The sequence below is a fragment of the Gekko japonicus genome, unplaced genomic scaffold (assembly GCF_001447785.1).
Source record: "Gekko japonicus isolate JY-2015 unplaced genomic scaffold, Gekko_japonicus_V1.1 scaffold647, whole genome shotgun sequence".
NCBI lineage: Eukaryota > Metazoa > Chordata > Lepidosauria > Squamata > Gekkonidae > Gekko > Gekko japonicus.
In genome coordinates this window covers 162,123-180,512 of record NW_015167072.1, presented here as the reverse complement: position 1 = coordinate 180,512, position 18,390 = coordinate 162,123, and the positions used below count along the sequence as shown (strand labels likewise).

At 43.7% G+C, this 18,390-nt stretch overlaps 1 protein-coding gene across 1 annotated transcript in view; it reads left to right on the top strand.

The window, feature by feature from the left end:
* The window catches only part of FOXP4 (forkhead box P4), a 128,690-nt gene that overhangs the window by 82,508 nt on the left and 27,792 nt on the right, over positions 1 to 18,390 (top strand). Inside the window, exons 8-12 of the mRNA XM_015412699.1 lie at positions 2,662 to 2,749; positions 5,967 to 6,050; positions 9,070 to 9,271; positions 9,687 to 9,763; positions 15,056 to 15,157. Coding sequence (XP_015268185.1) covers positions 2,662 to 2,749; positions 5,967 to 6,050; positions 9,070 to 9,271; positions 9,687 to 9,763; positions 15,056 to 15,157 — 553 coding nt within the window. The remainder of the gene's footprint in view (positions 1 to 2,661; positions 2,750 to 5,966; positions 6,051 to 9,069; positions 9,272 to 9,686; positions 9,764 to 15,055; positions 15,158 to 18,390) is intronic.

Genomic DNA, 18,390 nt, shown 5'->3' with positions numbered 1-18,390 from the left:
GAAATGTAACCATTAAAACTTTAAAGGACATTCCATTTGAAATTAGACAAAAGAGGCAAAATTACAAGGAATTAATTTCTTTTCTTCAAACTAATGGAATATCGTACAGATGGGCGGTTCCGGAAGGTGTCATCTTTAAGATCGATAGAAGGGAGAAGATAGACTCCACTTTTAAAGATAAAGAATTTTTGAAACGTCAGCTGGGGACAGATGCTGAGTCTTGAGAATCAAAGTCGAGTGACTCTGCTACCTCAGGAACGGAAGAGGATTCTGCGGTAGAAAAGGGTGCAGGACCTGCCAGAGTGGTATACGATTTTAGAGACAGAAAGCCGAAGTAAAGGCAGAAGGACTTGGAAAATGGCCTTTTGAAGCAAAGAATAAGAAGATGATCAGAGACTTCTCTCATAACAACTAACAAAATAACATACAAGAATCGAATTGTTATAAGCAAGAACTCAACAAGTATATTGTGATAATAAAACTAATGGTACTAACATATTTACTAACAGTGAAAAGATCTCCTTCTCTTGGGGTTTTAGTGTAGTGTGGTTTGCTTTTCTTTATCCCTAGTTGTAGTCCCTCCCCTATATTTCTTTGTAGTTTGTAGTATATGCAAAATAAAAAATATCCCTACGTGGATTTAAAAAAAATATTGCTTAAGATGTAGGTAACAGTTGGGGTGTGCACCTGAAAAAAGTTTGGGATCCTTTGGATTTAGGGAAGAGCATAAATACTAGTATTCTGGGTTATTTGGGTCCCCAATACCATTTCAGTAGTTGGAATTGGGTTTTCTTTCAGAATTCTGACATTTTTCTGACCCATTATTCCCTATGGGGAACCTTTTTGGGAGGCTGGCTGTTTTGCAAGCAAATGACAGCAAAATTGCAGTGAACCACATCCTGCCTATCCACTAAAGATCCCCCCCTCCAGATTTCAAGTAGATTGGATCAGAGGTCCAACTTTATGGGCCCTTAAATAAGGTGCCCCCACCCATGCTAAAAGTTTGGGATCCTTTGGATTTAGGGAAGAGCATAAATACTAGTATTCTGGGTTATTTGGGTCCCCAATACCATTTCAGTAGTTGGAATTGGGTTTTCTTTCAGAATTCTGACATTTTTCTGACCCATTATTCCCTATGGGGAACCTTTTTGGGAGGCTGGCTGTTTTGCAAGCAAATGACAGCAAAATTTCAGTGAACCACATCCTGCCTATCCACTAAAGATCCCCCCCTCCAGATTTCAAGTAGATTGGATCAGAGGTCCCTTAAATAAGGTGCCCCCACCCATGCTACTTGTCTTTATTGTTTCCTTGGGGGGGGGGGCGTATTCCATGCTTTTCCCAGGGCAAAAGAAGCCAACAGCCAAACACATAACAGCAAGCAACTACTGCCCAAAAGTCTCCCAAATGAAACAGAACCAACGTTAAACCAGAGAATCCCAAGGACCAATATGACAAGCCCAACACAGTCAATGTCATGCTAGAGAATCCAAGGAAAACCAGTTTAAGCAAGGGACACTGTTGCAAGACCAATAAAATGAATTTCAAACCACAGAATCCTCGGCAAACCAAAATGGCAAACCAATACCAAGACCTGGCAGGAAGACATTGAGATGAATACACTGTAAAATTGAAGGAAAACAGTCCCGGGAGTCTTAAAATGCTGGCCCTGAGTATTTCCTTATATTCCCAAATATTTCTGGAATTTTTCGGGACCCATTTACCAGTATGCTGAAAAATCCCAAATACTATCCAAACACTTTATCCAACATAAGGTATTTGGGGGGTATACATTCAGACCAAAAATATCAAAACATACATCCTTAGTTAACAGCTCTTGAAATAAAATAATTTTAACCCCTGTACTATCTCAGATTCATTGCAAGTCAACTTAAATTCAAAGCTTAAAAATCTAAGCTTGGAAATGAAATTCAGAGTCTGGACTTCTGATGTTTTAGACATAGAATAAAAAGCTGCCATAATGCTGCATCCCAGAATATGAACTTGGTAGCAGCAGAGCTTAAAGTGGAGGGAAAGTGGTGAGCTTTCAGCAGAGAATGCTGGTGGAATACATATGGGAAATTGCCTTTTGTGTCCTCATAATCTGTTTCCCCTGGCAGCCATTAATACAGTGAAAGAACTGGCACATGGGAACATAGAGGTCTTTTTCTGAATGCTGCTGGTGGTAACATTGTAAGCACATTACTTTGTCTTTCTGTGGCTTATCTCCTCCTTTGTTTGTTTTTGTCTCTTCAGACTTTCAGTAATCTAGAGCATTGACCTTGCTATGTCTATATAGTGCCAGCATGGTTTCTGTCCACTGGAGCATATGTATAGCCATAGCAGTGCTCTAGACTTGGATCAGGGACATCAGAGATCAAATACCTGCTCAGCCCTGAATCATACTAACTAGTTATGGACAAGTTGCTGTCTCTTGCCCCAGCCTGTGTCACAGAATGTGGTGATAAAACAAGGTAATCCCGTGTACTGCCCCAAGCTCTCTGTCAGGTACAAATGTGATAAACAACATCTTTACCTGCAGTGCAGTCTTAAGCGAACATATTAAAGAATCATTATGTATTGACAAATAGTGTGAGAAGGGATATGGCTGTGCTATGAGAACTGATTGTGTTGAATCTGAAACCTTGTGTCTTCTATTCTTAGACACCTCAATACAGAACATGCACTTGATGACCGAAGCACGGCTCAGTGTCGAGTTCAAATGCAAGTGGTACAGCAGCTGGAAATACAGGTGGGTATAAATGTATGCAGTAAACCATGTTCAGCTCAATCTAGCTTCCAGCCCAAATCTCGAGTGCACCAAGATCAGGAAGTAGTGGTCTAAGGCACACTGGTAAAATAGATAATAGACATGTAAGGGAAAGGGAGAGTCTTTAGGAAGTTAATGCAAACATATGCAGATTATCCACAAAAGCAACTAATACTATGTCTGTCCTATAACTGAGCTGTTTTCCCCCACACTTACTCCCATGTTTTCATGGAGAAAAGAAGATTCACAACTTAACTTCTTTGAATAGTTACCTGTGTACCATCTGGTTTGTATTTCATTTCTCCACATACCTGTGAGTGTTGTGTCTAGTAACAGGTTAGGACTGCTCACATGGTGGACAGCAGTAGTGGTCTAAGGCACACTGGTAAAATCGATAATAGACATGTAAGGGAAAGGGAGAGTCTTTAGGAAGTTAATGCAAACAAAATGAAATTGACAATGGACTACATTTGTGCTATTATTGAGCCCTGTACCATGAACATTGCATGGTCTTTATTGTTACTGTCTTGAAACTGTTGTGTTAGAAAAACCTGTTTCACCCTTCAGAATTGCACAGAGAACATGAGGCATGTGAATCCAAAAATTGGCAAACATTGTGAAAATCAGCTCAATGGAGTATAAGCAACATTTCTTCCAGTACTTAGGTCTCTTATTTTGTGGTGCCAGTATCACTTAATGAGTTTGCTTCCTCCTCAGCCTAGAACTAGAGTGACTGGGGACACGGGACTGTCACTGAAAATAGTAGCTGTTGAGTTATCCCCTCTCACTTGGGTAACACCTAGTATTGTCACCATACTGTGTTGCCTCACTGCCAGCCTCTCCACTTTGGTGTCTATTGGCAAGGGGAGGAATTTTGCAGCACTGCAGCATCACATCATGGATTTTCTATTACTGAGTGTAATGAAGAGCAAGAAGAGGAGGAGATGAAGATGCAGGGCTTCTATTTTTAGCAGCAGCTATAGAACTTCCATAATATCTAGTTCTGGGCTCAAGAGAGGCTGTAAACAAGTTCCAGGAAGATGCAACCCTGTTAAATCAAAGAAGGGCACTGCACTGGATTATGACAGAAGGCTTTGCTTTTGCACACAGAGAGTGTATGTGAATGTTCTTTATTGTATAGGACCAGTTAAAGAAGCATGCCACCTATGATATATAATTATTACACAGGGTTGTAAGTAGTAATGGCACTTATTTTTTGCGGTCTGTGTACTAGGTCTTAGAAACTGTTAACAGTGATACTTCCAATATAAATTCTTCACGATTGGGCAAAGGGTTCTTTTTATCCAAGTTGCAAGACTGTGCATGTGCAAAGTAGTGTAGGGATGAAAGGAACAGTTTTCTCTAGAACATGACACTGCAGGATCAGGATTAGTGGCAGAGGAAGGAGAATGCTAAAACCAGATATAATGGAGAGCTCTAGCAGTCTCTGTTGGAAACTAAACCAAACCAGTGGCTGCAAATAATGAATCTAGAAGAGAATGCAGCAGACATGCAAAAAAACAAATTAGAAAACTGTGCATTACTCAAAAACAGAGATAAGAAGATAGTTACATACCCTGAGTCAAGATGTGTGATTCTATGCCGTTCCCAAACACTTAACTAAAGCAAAAGGTTGAAAGCAATTACTGGAGCTTAGAGAGGGAATGTGGGGGAGTGAATCCTTGAAGAGAACAGAAAGCTCCATGCGTGAAGAGGAGAAGCTGCCACCAGAGCTCCCAATTATAAAGTTTTCACCGCAGAGCTCCTGCTGTGTCGACAGCAAGAGTGTCTGCATCATGAGAGTGGATCTGTCAGTTCTAATGAGAGCCACGACAGTGCCAGAGCATCCTTGCGTCAGAGCTCCTCAAACTTCCAGCAAACTCTATACCAGCTGCTGCCTTTTAACTCCTGGCTCCCCATCCCTTTTCCTTTTGTCTTGGGGGGGGGAGAGGGTGGAAATACCCTCTTTGGGTGTGTCCTAGATTCTGCATAGGGGCCCATCAGGTCAGGGAGCAACCGAGGCTAAGTTTGAGGGGAGCCCTCAGAAAGGAAGGTGACACAAAGGGATATGGTGTCAGATCCCATTGCTGCTGCAGCACTCAGACTCTCTTTCTGTGCCACAACGAATATTTCACCCTTCTCCGCACACTGAGAAATAAACACACATCCCAGGAGCATGCAATTAAACCAATGTTGCACATCTGGAAAGATGGATGGGCAGGTGAGTGGGTGAGTTGAGAAAGGGCTGCTGGGAGTGATGAGGGAGTAGCATAACGTAGTGGGGGAAAGAGACCAGGATAATGATCAAGGGTCAGAGAAAACAGGTGCATGGGAAGGGAGAAGAGGTAGGGACCAGCAGGAGGGAGCATAGCAAGGAGAGGTAACCCAGCAACTCTGATTGCTAGGTAAGGGTTTTGGTATCTGGGATGTGTGGAGACCATCTGATGAAGGGGGTGAAACGGATTGGTGGGTGGGATTGAGCTACATAGTGCATTGCTCCATTTGTCAGTAGTTTTCTTGCTTCTGTGCACCCAGTGGATGATTCCCTTACTGCAAGGTCACTGCCACTGCTATGTCACTACTCTTAAGGCAGGCACGCCAGAGCAGCAAACAGCACCATGCATCATGATCTTTATATCCAATAGGAAAAGGCAGTTCCGTAGAGGTGTGGAAATGTGATACCATAGTTAGGTCTATGGCTCTCAAGAATACTCAGTGTTACTGGGGGATTAGGGTAGATGGCAGCTTTTTCCTTAGAGAAGTGATCTAAGGAGGGAGTGCAGTAAGAATGAAAGGAAACAGCCCTGGCTGTCAAATTACTGTTGCTTTGAAATGTTAGGCAAGACAGAGGTTGGTGTATGTTCACTGAGGCTAGTTGGAGAAAGCAAAAGGAGGTGTGCATCACCCTTCTGATGATTAGGAGCCATTCGAGGGCTTGATTATTAAGGGAACTGTATCTAAGGAAGTGTGCTTGCACACAAAAGCTTATACTATGAATAAAACTGTTGGCCTTAAAGGTGCCACTGGACTCAAGCTTTGTTCTGCTGCTTCAGACCAACTTGGCTCCCCCACCTGAATCTATTAAGGGAACTGTTAACCAGGACACCTTTCAGAGTATTTGAGCTAAGTGAACTGACCTCTGCAGGGGATAGATAAGCTTCCTCCAAACAGGTAACTTCTTGCTTGTTTCTCTCCACAGCTAGCCAAAGAGAGTGAGCGTCTCCAGGCAATGATGGCCCATCTCCATATGAGACCTTCAGAGCCAAAACCCTTCAGTCAGCCTGTAAGTAGAGCTCTGGCTATTCCCAACTATAGTTTTTCCCCCCATCTTGTATTGTATTAGCTTGCTTATATTCATTATAATCTGAGCTGTCAACCTTGTGGCAGAAATGGCTGAGAGCTAGACCAACCATGTCTCTGATTATGCTTGCTAGGCTAGAAGTGGTAGGGCTGCTCCCTGGGGCTATATAGGAGCCACCATGCCTTGGAGTACAGGGGGTGATGATATGAGGGCAGAAGAGGACATTAAGACCTTACTGCCCTCATTGAACCTGGCCTCCACTTTCTTCCTTCCCCCCTCCTTGCGGCCTCCTCCCCTGTACTGCGGTTCTGGCACATACTGTCTGCAGGTGGAATCATGGAAGATAAAATAAAATCACAGTTCCAGCCAGATGCTGCCTTCAGACTGCTGGTTACCTGTCCCTTTCCTCTAGCTGTAGCTTCCAAATGCTCTTCTAGGCTTTCAGTTCCCATCTCTGCATGAAGAAGGAGGATTAGATTTATACCCCGCCCTTCACTACCCAAAGGTGTCTCAGAGCGGCTTACAAACTCCTTTCCCTTCCCCTCCCCACAACAGACACCCTGTGAGGTAGGTGGGGCTGAGAGAGCTCTTGAGATAAACTGCTCTTTTTCAAGAACAGCTCTTATCAGAACTACGGCTTGCCCAAGGTCATCCAGCCAGGTGCACGTGAAGGAGTGGGGAATCAAACCCGGTTCTCCCAGATCAGAGTCCGCGCACTTCACCACTACACCAAACTGGTATTCTGAAACTGCATAGTTTCATAACCTAGTCTTGCTTCCTGGCAAGTAGAATCACAAATACAATGTCAGGCCAGACAGAGGCATCCTAAATGTAACATGGCTGATAGGTTATGTTCATGCTGCCCACAAAGCTGTAGAATGCAAAATTGTGCAGAACGTAGTCTGGGATAAGCCCAGTTATGTTTATGCCATACTTGTGCTCAGCTTGAAAATTCTTACTTGTGTAGACTGCTCTTGTTTCTGTCCTGCTGACTTCATGGATTGGTATGGAGGCCAGCAAGAGCTGGAGAGTGCTGTGTATTCGGGGTTTGGAAGTACTGAAAACTGTACAGCCAGTTCACAAATTAAAGCCGGTACAAATAACCCCTAGACAAGTCCTCTCTCCCACAGAGTATGCCATTGGCTCCTTCCTGAGGCATTGTCTGTATTACTACTTTATCAGCCATTCCGAACCATTTGTGACTAACACCTGTCTCAAGAAACATATGACCTGCTGATGCACTAGTTCTGTGCCTCCTGGAGGTCCTGTACTCCTTTGTTCATGTCACTGTAAGAAGTCGCACTATTATCAAAATATTTAATTTTTCTCACTTATTCCCCCACTTTCTTCCCTGTGGGTGTTAAAAGTCCCTCCTGTTCCTGGGAAAGCATCTGGCTGTAATTTGAGGAAGGGAGTGAGCAAATCTGTCCATCATTACCTAGAGTTGCCTTCCTAACCCCAAGGAACTTGCTGAAATGCTAGGCTGTTAGCTCACATGCTCACATTTTCCCATAACTTGTGCACTGCAATGTTTCAGTATATGATTACAAACTTCTCTCTTGGCCCTAGCAAGAGGTGGAATTGGTTGTGGACTCTGGAGCACCAAAAGCTCATCCTGATCTGCCAATGTTGGAACATATAGCTATGGGTTACTCTGGTACCATAATGAGTGTGGTACTTTCTACTGAGGCAGCATAGATCCAATTTTTTCAGAAACATTTGTTATGGTACCATAAATTTTATTTCTAAAATGAAAGCAACTGCACTGACCTAATCATCTTCCTGAAAGTTATTTGAAAGTTTGGACAGTTGTTTCAAGGGTTGATGTTGTGTAGTTAAGTATGTGAGCTATGAACCAGGAAGCTCCAAGTTCAAATGTTACCTCACTGAGGCCCATTTACTTGGGAGGAAGTCCCAATGAAGTCAGTTATCCTTTCTTCTCTGTAAAGATGCATAGGATCAGGCTTGTTACACAGGTCTCTTGGTTCCTACCTGGTACTGGAAGAGCCTCCTTCTCCTGTACTGTCCAGCCTACCAGTAAAGATCACCTCACAAGACCTGCTCTGTGTGCCCCTGCTTTTGGAGGTGGCAACCAAGACGGCTTTTTCAGAAGTGGTACCTTGCCTGTGGAATAACCTGCCCCTTGAAGTCTGCCTGGTGCCTACATGACTGTTTTTTTAGGCACCACACCAAACTGTTTGTTTAGGCAAACTTTTAACTAAGGGGCAGATCTTTTTAACATCATTTTATAGTCTTTCTTTAACCTGAGAATGTTTAGACCCATTTTAAGCTGCTTCATGTTTTATGTCATTTTTATGTTTGGCTCCGTTTGGAATGGTAGGGTTTTTTATGATATTTAATGTTTTTGTTATGGTATAAGGCACCCCAGGCAGATTCCCTGGAGAGGCGGCATAGAAATTTTCCAAATAAATACCACCGTTTGGAGCAAATGGTATTGAAATTAGCAGCCGTACAAGGTTATTGTGAAGATTACTGAGATAAAGTATGTCAGTACTCTGTTGCACTAAAATTGCTTTATTGTGTCTGACCAAACAAGCCTGATTTTTTAAAAAAATTATTCTTAACTTCCTTCTGAAAATACCCTATATTTTCTTTTACACATGCCATGTTTTATTCCTGCTCCACTTGCAATTGCAAATTTAGATGAGATGAAAAAGTATAGAGGGGTTGACCTCACTAACAGCTATTCCTCTTGAGGTTTGGCTTCTCTTGCTGTTTGTTTTTTTAAAATACTTTAAACACTATTTGTAGCTTAAGTGTTTCAAGATTCAACTTTGTGGAATGTGACCCAATTTCCAATGAAATGCAGTCTTTCCATTGGAATTAGTGGTTGATGGGTGTAATGTTCACTCCCTTTCACTCATCTGGTTTATCCTTATCTTCTGCTTTGTGCAAACAAAAAGTACTGTCTGTCTACCCATAAGCAACTGTCTCCTGAACTGGTTCTAATCATAGCCTTTCTCCCATCCTTTTTGAGCAGCTTAACCTGGTTTCTAGCGCCACCCTCTCCAAGAGCACTTCTGATACCTTCCCTGATGGATTACCTCATCCCCCCACCTCTGCTACCGCACCCATTACTCCATTACGGCAGGGTCCTTCTGTCATCAGCTCATCCACTTTACACAGTGTAGGACCCATTCGCAGAAGGAACTCAGATAAATTCTGCACACCAATCTCCTCAGGTGAGTGTAGCAGAGGAAGCCACAGTGGTTTCCCTTTGCTTTTGCTTAAATCAGGAGTCCCCAAAGTGGTGCCTGTTGATGCCAAGGTGCCTGCCACGTGTTTTAGAAAGTGGGTGGGGCTATTGGCCATTGGAGATTACATTGGCTGGACAAATATTTGCAAACGTGCCTTTGGCAGCAGCTGCCACCATAGCACAAGGATCTTCACTGTGTTACTGAAGGTACGGCACAGCAGCCATTTTGTGGCTGCTTCCGCCTTCTGCAGCAGCCGTTTTGTGGCTGCACCCACCATACTGTGTCAGAATTCCAAAAGTGCCCACAGGCTCGATAAGGGTGGGGACCCCTGGCTTTAATTGTCCTTTCAGCTGTACTTTCAGAGAATGCTTTGCTTCATTACTGTGTTTCTTTTTCCTAGAGCTTGCACAGAATCATGAGTTTTACAAAAACGCAGATGTCCGCCCTCCTTTCACGTATGCCTCACTTATCCGGCAGGTGAGAAATTCTTTGTTCTATAGAACTGTTCAAGTGTACCAGGTAGACCTGAGAAACAGAGGCTTTTGAGCAACGTTCACACTCACCTTGAATGCTACACATCATGACTATTGTTGAGGTGACCCATGGTATATACTAGACTACTGCTTCTGTTTGGATTTTGAGAAGCAGAATTTGGTTCAGTGGACTGGATGCAAATCTGGCTCTTGTGAAATACGGAATTTCCCCCACCCTGCTCTCCTACCATATCCGAGTCTGACTCTGAGCATTCAGATAACCTGTGTGTGCACTGTAGGATGGTGAACAAAAGGATAGGTAATGCACTCTTATTCTGTGGTCCATTTTGTATTGGGGTCAGAGGCCTGGAGACCAGGACTTGCTGGTTTCATTTCTGGCATCGTTGCTTCTTTGTCTGCCTTTATATGACTAGGTTAACAGCTCCCTGATTTCCTCAGAGTATAAATAGTTTTATTGCAATGGTTCTGATCTTATGAAAGACACTTCAGCCAGAAATTCAAGGAGTTGAGAAGTGGAGACAGTAATTCACCAACAAAAATGGCAGTGATGTGCTCAATGTAACAAGATACTGCCACTTTACTGTCATTAGGAATTACAAAAACTTACCCAGTAAAGTAATTAATTACGAAATAATTTCTACAAAATAACTAACCTTTTCCTCAATAACAGTTTCCTCAATAACAGACATCTCCATTTAAATTAAATTTGACTAGTATCTGTTCATGGGTTACAAGGATAAAAGTAGGCTTTGTCAATACAATACAAATTGGATAGAATGTCCTGCTTGATACTGGATCACTCTACTCCCTTTGTTTGTGTTTAGAAACAGAATCAGCAGCGGTTCATCTGGGAGAACCGGGTTTGATTCCCCACTCCTCCACTTGCACCTGGCTGGATGACCTTGGGCAAGCTATAGTTTTGGCACAGCTGTTCTTGAAAAAGAACAGTTTCTGTCAGAGCTCTCTCAGCCCCACCTACCTCACAGGGTGTCTGTTGTGGGGAGGGGAAGGGAAAGGAGTTTGTCAGCCACTCTGAGACTCCTTTGCGTAGTGAAGGGCAGGGTATAAATCCAATCTCCTCCTCCTCTTCTTCTTCCTCTTCTTCTTCGTACATTTTTATTCCTCCAAAGAGCTTAGGGCAGTGTACCTGTTTCTGCTCTCCTCCATTTATTCTGCGGTCCCTGAAGCTGAGCCCAAGGTCAACCAGTGAACTACATGGCAGAGTGGGGGCTTGAACCATGCCAGCTCTATAACTCAAAGGGTGCGTTCAGACGCGGCATTTACAACGGAATCTGTGCCGGTTGCAATCGTTGTATTTACCGGCGTTCAGACGGCGAACATCTGTCTTCCCTCCCTAACCGTTGTAAAGGCCTTTAAACCGTTTCACTCTGCTACTAGGTCCCCAAGTGGTGGTATCCTGAGTGCAACGGTTGCATTCGCTTAACCCCGCCGTCTGATCGCTCTCCACCGGTGCCTAGCCACTTCCATTCGGAAGCCTGATCGTGCGAAAGCCTGCGTCTCCCTATTCCCCCCCGCCATTTTTTTTTAACTAAGCGATATGCGCTTGGGCGAAGCTTCGCCCTGAGCGTTTTTTTTTTTTAAAAGCCCTCAGTGTAGCGTATCGGAGGAGTCCGGGACTTGAGGGAGGCCAGTTTGGTCTTTAAACTTTAAAGGTAAGTCCTTACCTTTAAAGTTTAAATGTAATATGGGGTGTTTTGAGTATGCACAAAGATCGCCATTCTGTGGATGGCTGCCTATGCGCATGCTCAAACTGAGTTTTTTTTTTTAAAAAAAGCTGACGCCCGCAGCGTGTGAGCGGGCATACAGCGATGGGATCCGCAAAACGGAGGTGAGTGTGATCGCATTTCAGCCGGCATAAACTGCACCGGTTCCAACCGGTACAGTTTATGCCGGCTGAAACGCCGCGTCTGAACGCACCCAAAGAGGCATACACTATTCTCCCTTTCCAATTTCATTCTTGCAGCAGTATAAAGTAGATTAGGCTGAGAGAGATGGCAGATCCTGGGTTGCCAGTGCTGGTTCCTAGCCTGACACTCTAGGTACTACATTACGATGACTCCTAAGAGGTATATTGTACCTTCTCAAGCCTCCTGTTGTCAGAGTGCAAGCAATAGAGTTGGTAGGCAACCGTTCTAGTGGTCCTTGACAACTATGCTTTCAGCAGCAATGGGTCAGCTTACTGTGTCACAATTTCTTAGATGAACTGCGGCTTTCTGTCTCCAGAGCTGCCAATAGTGTATCTTTTTACAAAAGTTAAAGTCCCCACTGAGAACAGTTTCTATTCTTCACTGTTGGTGTATCTACATTCCATTAACTCCAGAATTAGCTCACTGTACAAGCTGAAGTATTTTTCCATAGTTCTGATCCTTATTTCCCTCTGATTTCCCTCTGATGCCTTTATTCAGCATGGACAAGTAGACTGATTAGAAGAATACTAAGATCACTCATTGCCTGTTTGCTGGCACTAGAGATCTTCTAAAGCCCATACAAAGAAAACTGAACTGGAATCAGCAGGGGTTCTCTACCTGCTGTTTCAGCTCTTTGAGGTTGACCTCTCTGAGTAGCTGAGCTATGGCAAGGGCTTCCAAGATAAAGTGCTCCAAGTGCAAGTATGTTATCTCCATTAATCAGGCCAAAGAGTGGGTACATCTTTATGCTCCCTTCTCATTCCGTCCCTGAGCATTGGAAACTTGGTTGCATGTTGTGATTTATGGAAGTAAATAGATATTGTTAAATCCAGTCCAATGACCCATTTTGTCCAAAATTGAGCAGGCAGGCACCAAGCACATGTCCCTGGATGCTCGCAAGTCAGGTATATTGGAGTATAATACCTGTAGTTCTAGGAACACTTCCATTTGGGAATTGTTTTTGGCTTCTATGGGTAATAAATCTCACTGTGGATATCATCCTTGAATTTATCTAAGCCTTTTAAACGTCATCTAAACTAGTGGCCACTACCTAATTTTTCCAGTACATGCACTGCATGAAGACATATTTTTCAAAAAGCAAGTACAGCAAAAACCATATGTCCAGAATCTGTTGCCTATCAACTTTCAGTGGATTACCCCAAATTCTAGTGTTTTGCAAGACAGAAATTAATTCTGTATGCATTCTCTGCATACTCATGTTGTTTTGTCCCTTTGGTTATTTCAGTCCTATAATGATACTTCTCAGTACTGAGAAGGTTCTTTTCCAGTGTGGCTGGCACTGGGTGCCTGAAGCATTCCCTGAGGCAGGTTAGCAAATGAGGACATCAACCTATCATCTGTTCGCAGTTGCCTTTGTCAAATCAGTGACCTTGGTTAGGTTGAAGAGAGGCAGGAGTGTTCAGGTTGAAATTTTTGATCTTCATCTGCGTAATTTGGAGCAGCATCACAAAGGCCAGCTTTGGTCTGATTACATGTAGGAGCATAGAGGTGCTTTCTAGCATAACTTGTACTGGTGTAATTTCTGGTTTTCTGTAATGGTTGCTGTCCCATTCACTCAATCAGGTCTATTACCCTGAATTTTGGGAAGAATAATAGCCCACACTTTTTCTATCCCACCATAGTAACATGGTAGTTGGCAGTTTTTCCACTAACTGCAGTTTGGGCAGAGTGATCCAAGTCCCCTTGTCCCTCAAGTCCCCGTGCCCATCAGTTATTTCCAGTGTTTGTTTGATCAGTGACTATTCACCAGGACTTGTTTTCTGCAGTTGGGAAACAGGGTGTCAGTGTATGTGCATATGGGGATCTCCTGCTACATCTCTCAGCCCTACTTTATTTACAGACTTCTCCACTTCTGATGTACAGGACTGTGTTAGACATGGAATCAATGTAACCTCCTCATCTAAGCAAACATAAAATTCCCCAGATAGCTTTGTATGGTCTGCTTGGTCTGTTAGGAAGAACAATAGAAAAACTGATTTCAGTTCACTGGAAGATTGTTAAGCTGCAGCCCTGGACTTACGGCCACCTTTGCAGGGCTTGGGTGGGGTTGTGAGGCAGGCGGGGGGGGGGGGTGCCCATGCAGCTCCTGTTCATGTAGGCAGTGTCTTGACGATGATTGGTGGGCATCCAGCAGCTCCCTTCCTCACCAGCCTGTTGCTGGCTGCCTTGTCAAATGGGCATGGGTGGACTGAGGAGGGCCCGTGGCTGTGGAGCTGCTCCAGATTGCCCCCTGCCTCTTTAAAAGTCGACACAGCCACTGGGAGCTCACCAGTTCATCTTCAGCCATCCCTCCCACCCTCCTTTGTTCTTATGGTATGTAGTCCAGTATTTTTGTTTGTTAGCTTTTAATTGTCACAGCTTTAGGCAGTTTTAGGTACTGGGCAAGATCCATATGGGGAGGAGGCGCAGCTTGGAGGTGGTTATAGGGCTTCACTCACAGGATTCATGTAGAGGTCTATGCCCATGTGGCTCCACCTTACTTGCCTTTCCAGGTCTACCCCCCCAGCAGGGGGAGGGGTTCCATTGGCCGGCAGGCTGGTCACCTGATGTCTGAATCCATGCCCTATGCTGCACAAATGCTCCTGTTATTGTTGTCATTAAGCTGTGCCCTGTTTCACCCCAACACTGTCTCTGCACGTTTGTTTGTATGGTGCTGCCTTTACCACCACCTCCACCCCTTCACATGCCCTTGGGGTCACAGTGGGAGGCCCCAGAAGTTGCTAAAATGAATTGGGATGTGACATTGCCTAGGACTGTTTTCTCTCTGCCTGTAGGCTTAGCTGAGCCAGTGAACCTCTGAGCACTTACAGAATGTGTGTGTTAAGTGTCCACTAAGCCAGCTGCAGTATATTTGAGTAAGAGAGTAGAGATCCTACATACCAAGAGTGTGGTTTCCAGAAACGTTTGAGCTTCCTCTTTTTCAAAGTAAGCATTGACTATTCAGTCCATAATGCCTATCCTGGTTTTTACTGCTCGATCTGCAACCTTGGGGTAAGTAATGTATCTGGGTTGTACTACATTTGGACTGATTCACATGTGTGTACATGTCAATCATTCACTTACTTGATTCTCAGAGAATGAATGAACTGCCTTCACTGAAAATATATAGGATGTGAAGTGATAGCATGTGGAATTGGATCTGTTTGATCATTTGATGTGGGAAACATAGATGAACTTGCCCTTAGTCCAGTACCTTGAAATGTGTGTTGAAAAGGTGCTAAACAGTCTGCAGAGCCCTGCTGTATATTCTGGCATTTTTTGTTTCCAGAATCCAGGACTGCTGGGGCTGATGCTCTGGAAGTAACTTTCCCTCCTCTTTAACGCAGGCTATCCTTGAGACACCGGACAGGCAGCTAACGTTGAATGAAATATACAATTGGTTCACACGGATGTTTGCCTACTTCAGGAGAAACACAGCTACCTGGAAGGTAAAGTTTAACCTAAGATTTTAGTATAGTTTCGAAACACATACATTTTTCCCTACTAATGCTGTTCTCCTTAATGTGAGAGCCTGTTCAAAATGCTGGATTTGGAAGATGGGGGCAACACGAAAGCCACTTTGGTAAGAGAAGTTCCAGTAGATGGGAGCCAATGGGTTGCTTGGCAGCTGCATGTGTCCATGACTGAGCAGTATCATAGCTGGATCCTGGTTAGGGGCATAATTCTGGGAATTGTACAGATGTTAGTGTACAATGAGACATGCAGGCATTTACTCAGTAACTCCCTCTAAGGATTGCATTTTGGGAGTGATATGGCCAGGCACTAGAATTGTTTAGAATGTGTTAGCATCTATTTCTTTTTAGGAAGAAAGGATATTCTAGTCATTCTTGCCTTTTTATGACATAAGCCTGAAGTCCAGTTGCACTTAGCATTAGACAGAACTTATGGTAAGGTACTCAGACACTATGGTACAGAAGGAATCAGTTTTTCAAAGGTGCTCCCTTAAGTGCACTGTCTTCTCTAGTACACTTTGTATACCTGAAGATGGCTTTAAATGCAGGTCGAAGCAGGTAAATCAGTGTGTGAGTTACCTGCATGTCTGTTTTTCTTGCTTCCACTGTAACTGAAGCAAGAGATATGCTCATTCCATTCACGATTGGAACTCGCTGCATGTAAGATGCATTGGATCCCTGTTCAATCATTATCAGAAGTGGGAAAAGTAGGTATGTAAATCACTCTGCATCCATTTTTCACTATGTTTAGTTAGTGTGAAGTGGCTCAGAGGTAGAAGTTGGGGGTTATGGTTGCCAGTTTTCTGAATGCAGAAAGTACTAGTGGAAAGACAGTGGGCTAATGTTGTTCTTTGTACTGGGTCTTGTCACTCTAATTTGTTCAGCTAAAAATGAGTCAAACATCACTGTTGATAAAGCAACAAAGAACTGTGATACATTCTTTACAAGAATCTTTCAGTGCTCTGAGATGGGAGCAAATAAAGTTTGGTTGGTGACCAATCTGTTTCCTTGTTAAGGCTACAGAAACAGACATAGGCATTCATGTGGCTTGGCTACAGGAAAAGCAGAAAAGGAGTTGGAGATGCCAGAAATAGAAAATAAGGTTAATGGCAACCTGGGTGCTTGTATCTCACTGCATGTGGCAAATAGAAGACGCTTCAACGAACCTAGCAACCATTCAGGCTGACTTTTCAATGCATTGAGAGTTCTCCACAGGACATAGATACTCTCCTGATAAGACTGTGTGTATGAGAGAAAGTGATGCCACTGCTTGAATTTCTACCTTGGGGAGGTGAGGAGGAGAACATGAGGAAGAAACTTAATCTTTACAACAGAAATTATTTTGTGTGTCATACAGGGCTCATGCTCATTGATATGTGGCCTCTTCAGGCTCTTTTTTGGAATGCTAGATAAGTCTAGAAGGGGAAAAAGGAGGATCCGGGTAACTACTGACCCGTCAGCTTAACGTCTATCCCTGGGAAAGTTTTAGAACAAATCATCAAACAGACAGTCCTTGAGCATTTAGAAAGGACAACTGTGATTACTAAGAGCCAGCACAGGTTTCTCAAGAACAAGTCATGTCAGACTAACCTTTGATAAGGTTCCACATTAATATACTTGTTGACAAATTGGAAAAATTTGGTTTGGATCCTACGATTGTTAGGTGGATCTGTAACTGGTTGACAGATCACACCCAAAGAGTGCTTGTGAATGGTTCCTCATCTTCTTGGAGAGGAGTGACAAGTGGAGTGCCTCAAGGATCTGTCCTGGGACCTGTTTTGTTCAACATCTTTATCAATGATTTGAATGAAGGAATAGAGGGAATGCTTATTAAATTTGCAGATGATACTAAATTGGGAGGGGTAGCAAATACGGTAGAAGACAGAGTCAGGATACAGGATGATCTTGACAGGCTGGAAAACTGGGCTAAAAGAAATTTAATGAATTTCAGTGGGGATAAATGTAAAGTTCTGCATTAAGGTAGGAAAAATCAAATGCATAATTATAGGTTGGGGGAGACTTGTCTTGGCAGTAGTATGTGCGAAAAGGATCTAGGGGTCATAGTAGACCATACATTGAACATGAGTCAGCAGTGTGATGTGGTTGCTAAAAAGGCAAATGCGATTTTGGGCTGAATCAACAGAAGCATAGTGTCCAGATCATGAGCTGTGATGGTACCACTTTACTCTGCTCAGACCTCACCTTAAGTATTGTGTTAAGTTTTGGGAACCACAATTTAAGAAGGATATAGACAAGCTAGAACATGTCCAGAGGAGAGCAGCGAAGATGGTGAGGGGTCTGGAGACCAAGACCTATGAGGAAAGGTTGAAGGAGCTGTGTGTTTAGCCTGGAGAGGAGACGACTGAGAGGTGATATGATAACCATCTTCAAGTATTTGAAGGGCTGTCATCTAGAGGATGGTGTGGAGTTTTCTGTTGCCCCAGCAGGTCAGACCAGAACCAATGGGTTGAAATTAAATCAGAAGAGTTTTTGGCTAAACATTAGGAAGAACTTTCTGAAAGTTAGAGCAGTTCCTCAGTGGAACAGGCTTCCTCCGGAAGTGGTGGGCTCTCCTTCTTTGGAGATTTTCAAACAGGGGCTAGATGGCCATCTGACAACGATACGGATTCTGTGAACTTAGGTAGATCATGAGAAGGGAGGGCAGGGAGAGTTGCCTCAGTGCTTAGTTCTTGTTGGGTTGCCTCAGTGCTTAGTTCTTGCAGCCCTTTTTTACATGCCCAGAGAAATGCTGATTGCCACTTTGGGGTCGGGAAGCAATCCTGGAGGGTTATTTGTCATCTTCTGGGTGTGGAACAGCGGTTACTGCGGGTGTGGAGAGAGAGATATTTGTGAATTTCCTGCATTGTGCAGGGGGTTGGACTAGATGACCCTGGAGGTCCCTTCCAACTCTGTGATTCTATGATTCTTAGTCAGTTCTCTGTGGGTCAACAGGAAGGAGTGTGTTCCCTCTGTTACACATTTACATGTGATGCTATTGATCACTGATCACAATTGTGGCAGTTAGTTTCATTAGGCTCTAAAACAGTGCAGCTTATCTCTCCTTTATTATAAAGGAGTTTTGGGTGCCAGAATTCTAAAATGCGCCCCGTTAGTGTATGGGCGGAAAATATGCCACTCAGAAGAGCTGCCTCCAATGACTGGCTCCCTCAGCCAACCTGCCCTGCCATTGGCTGGGTGGCTGGGAGGGG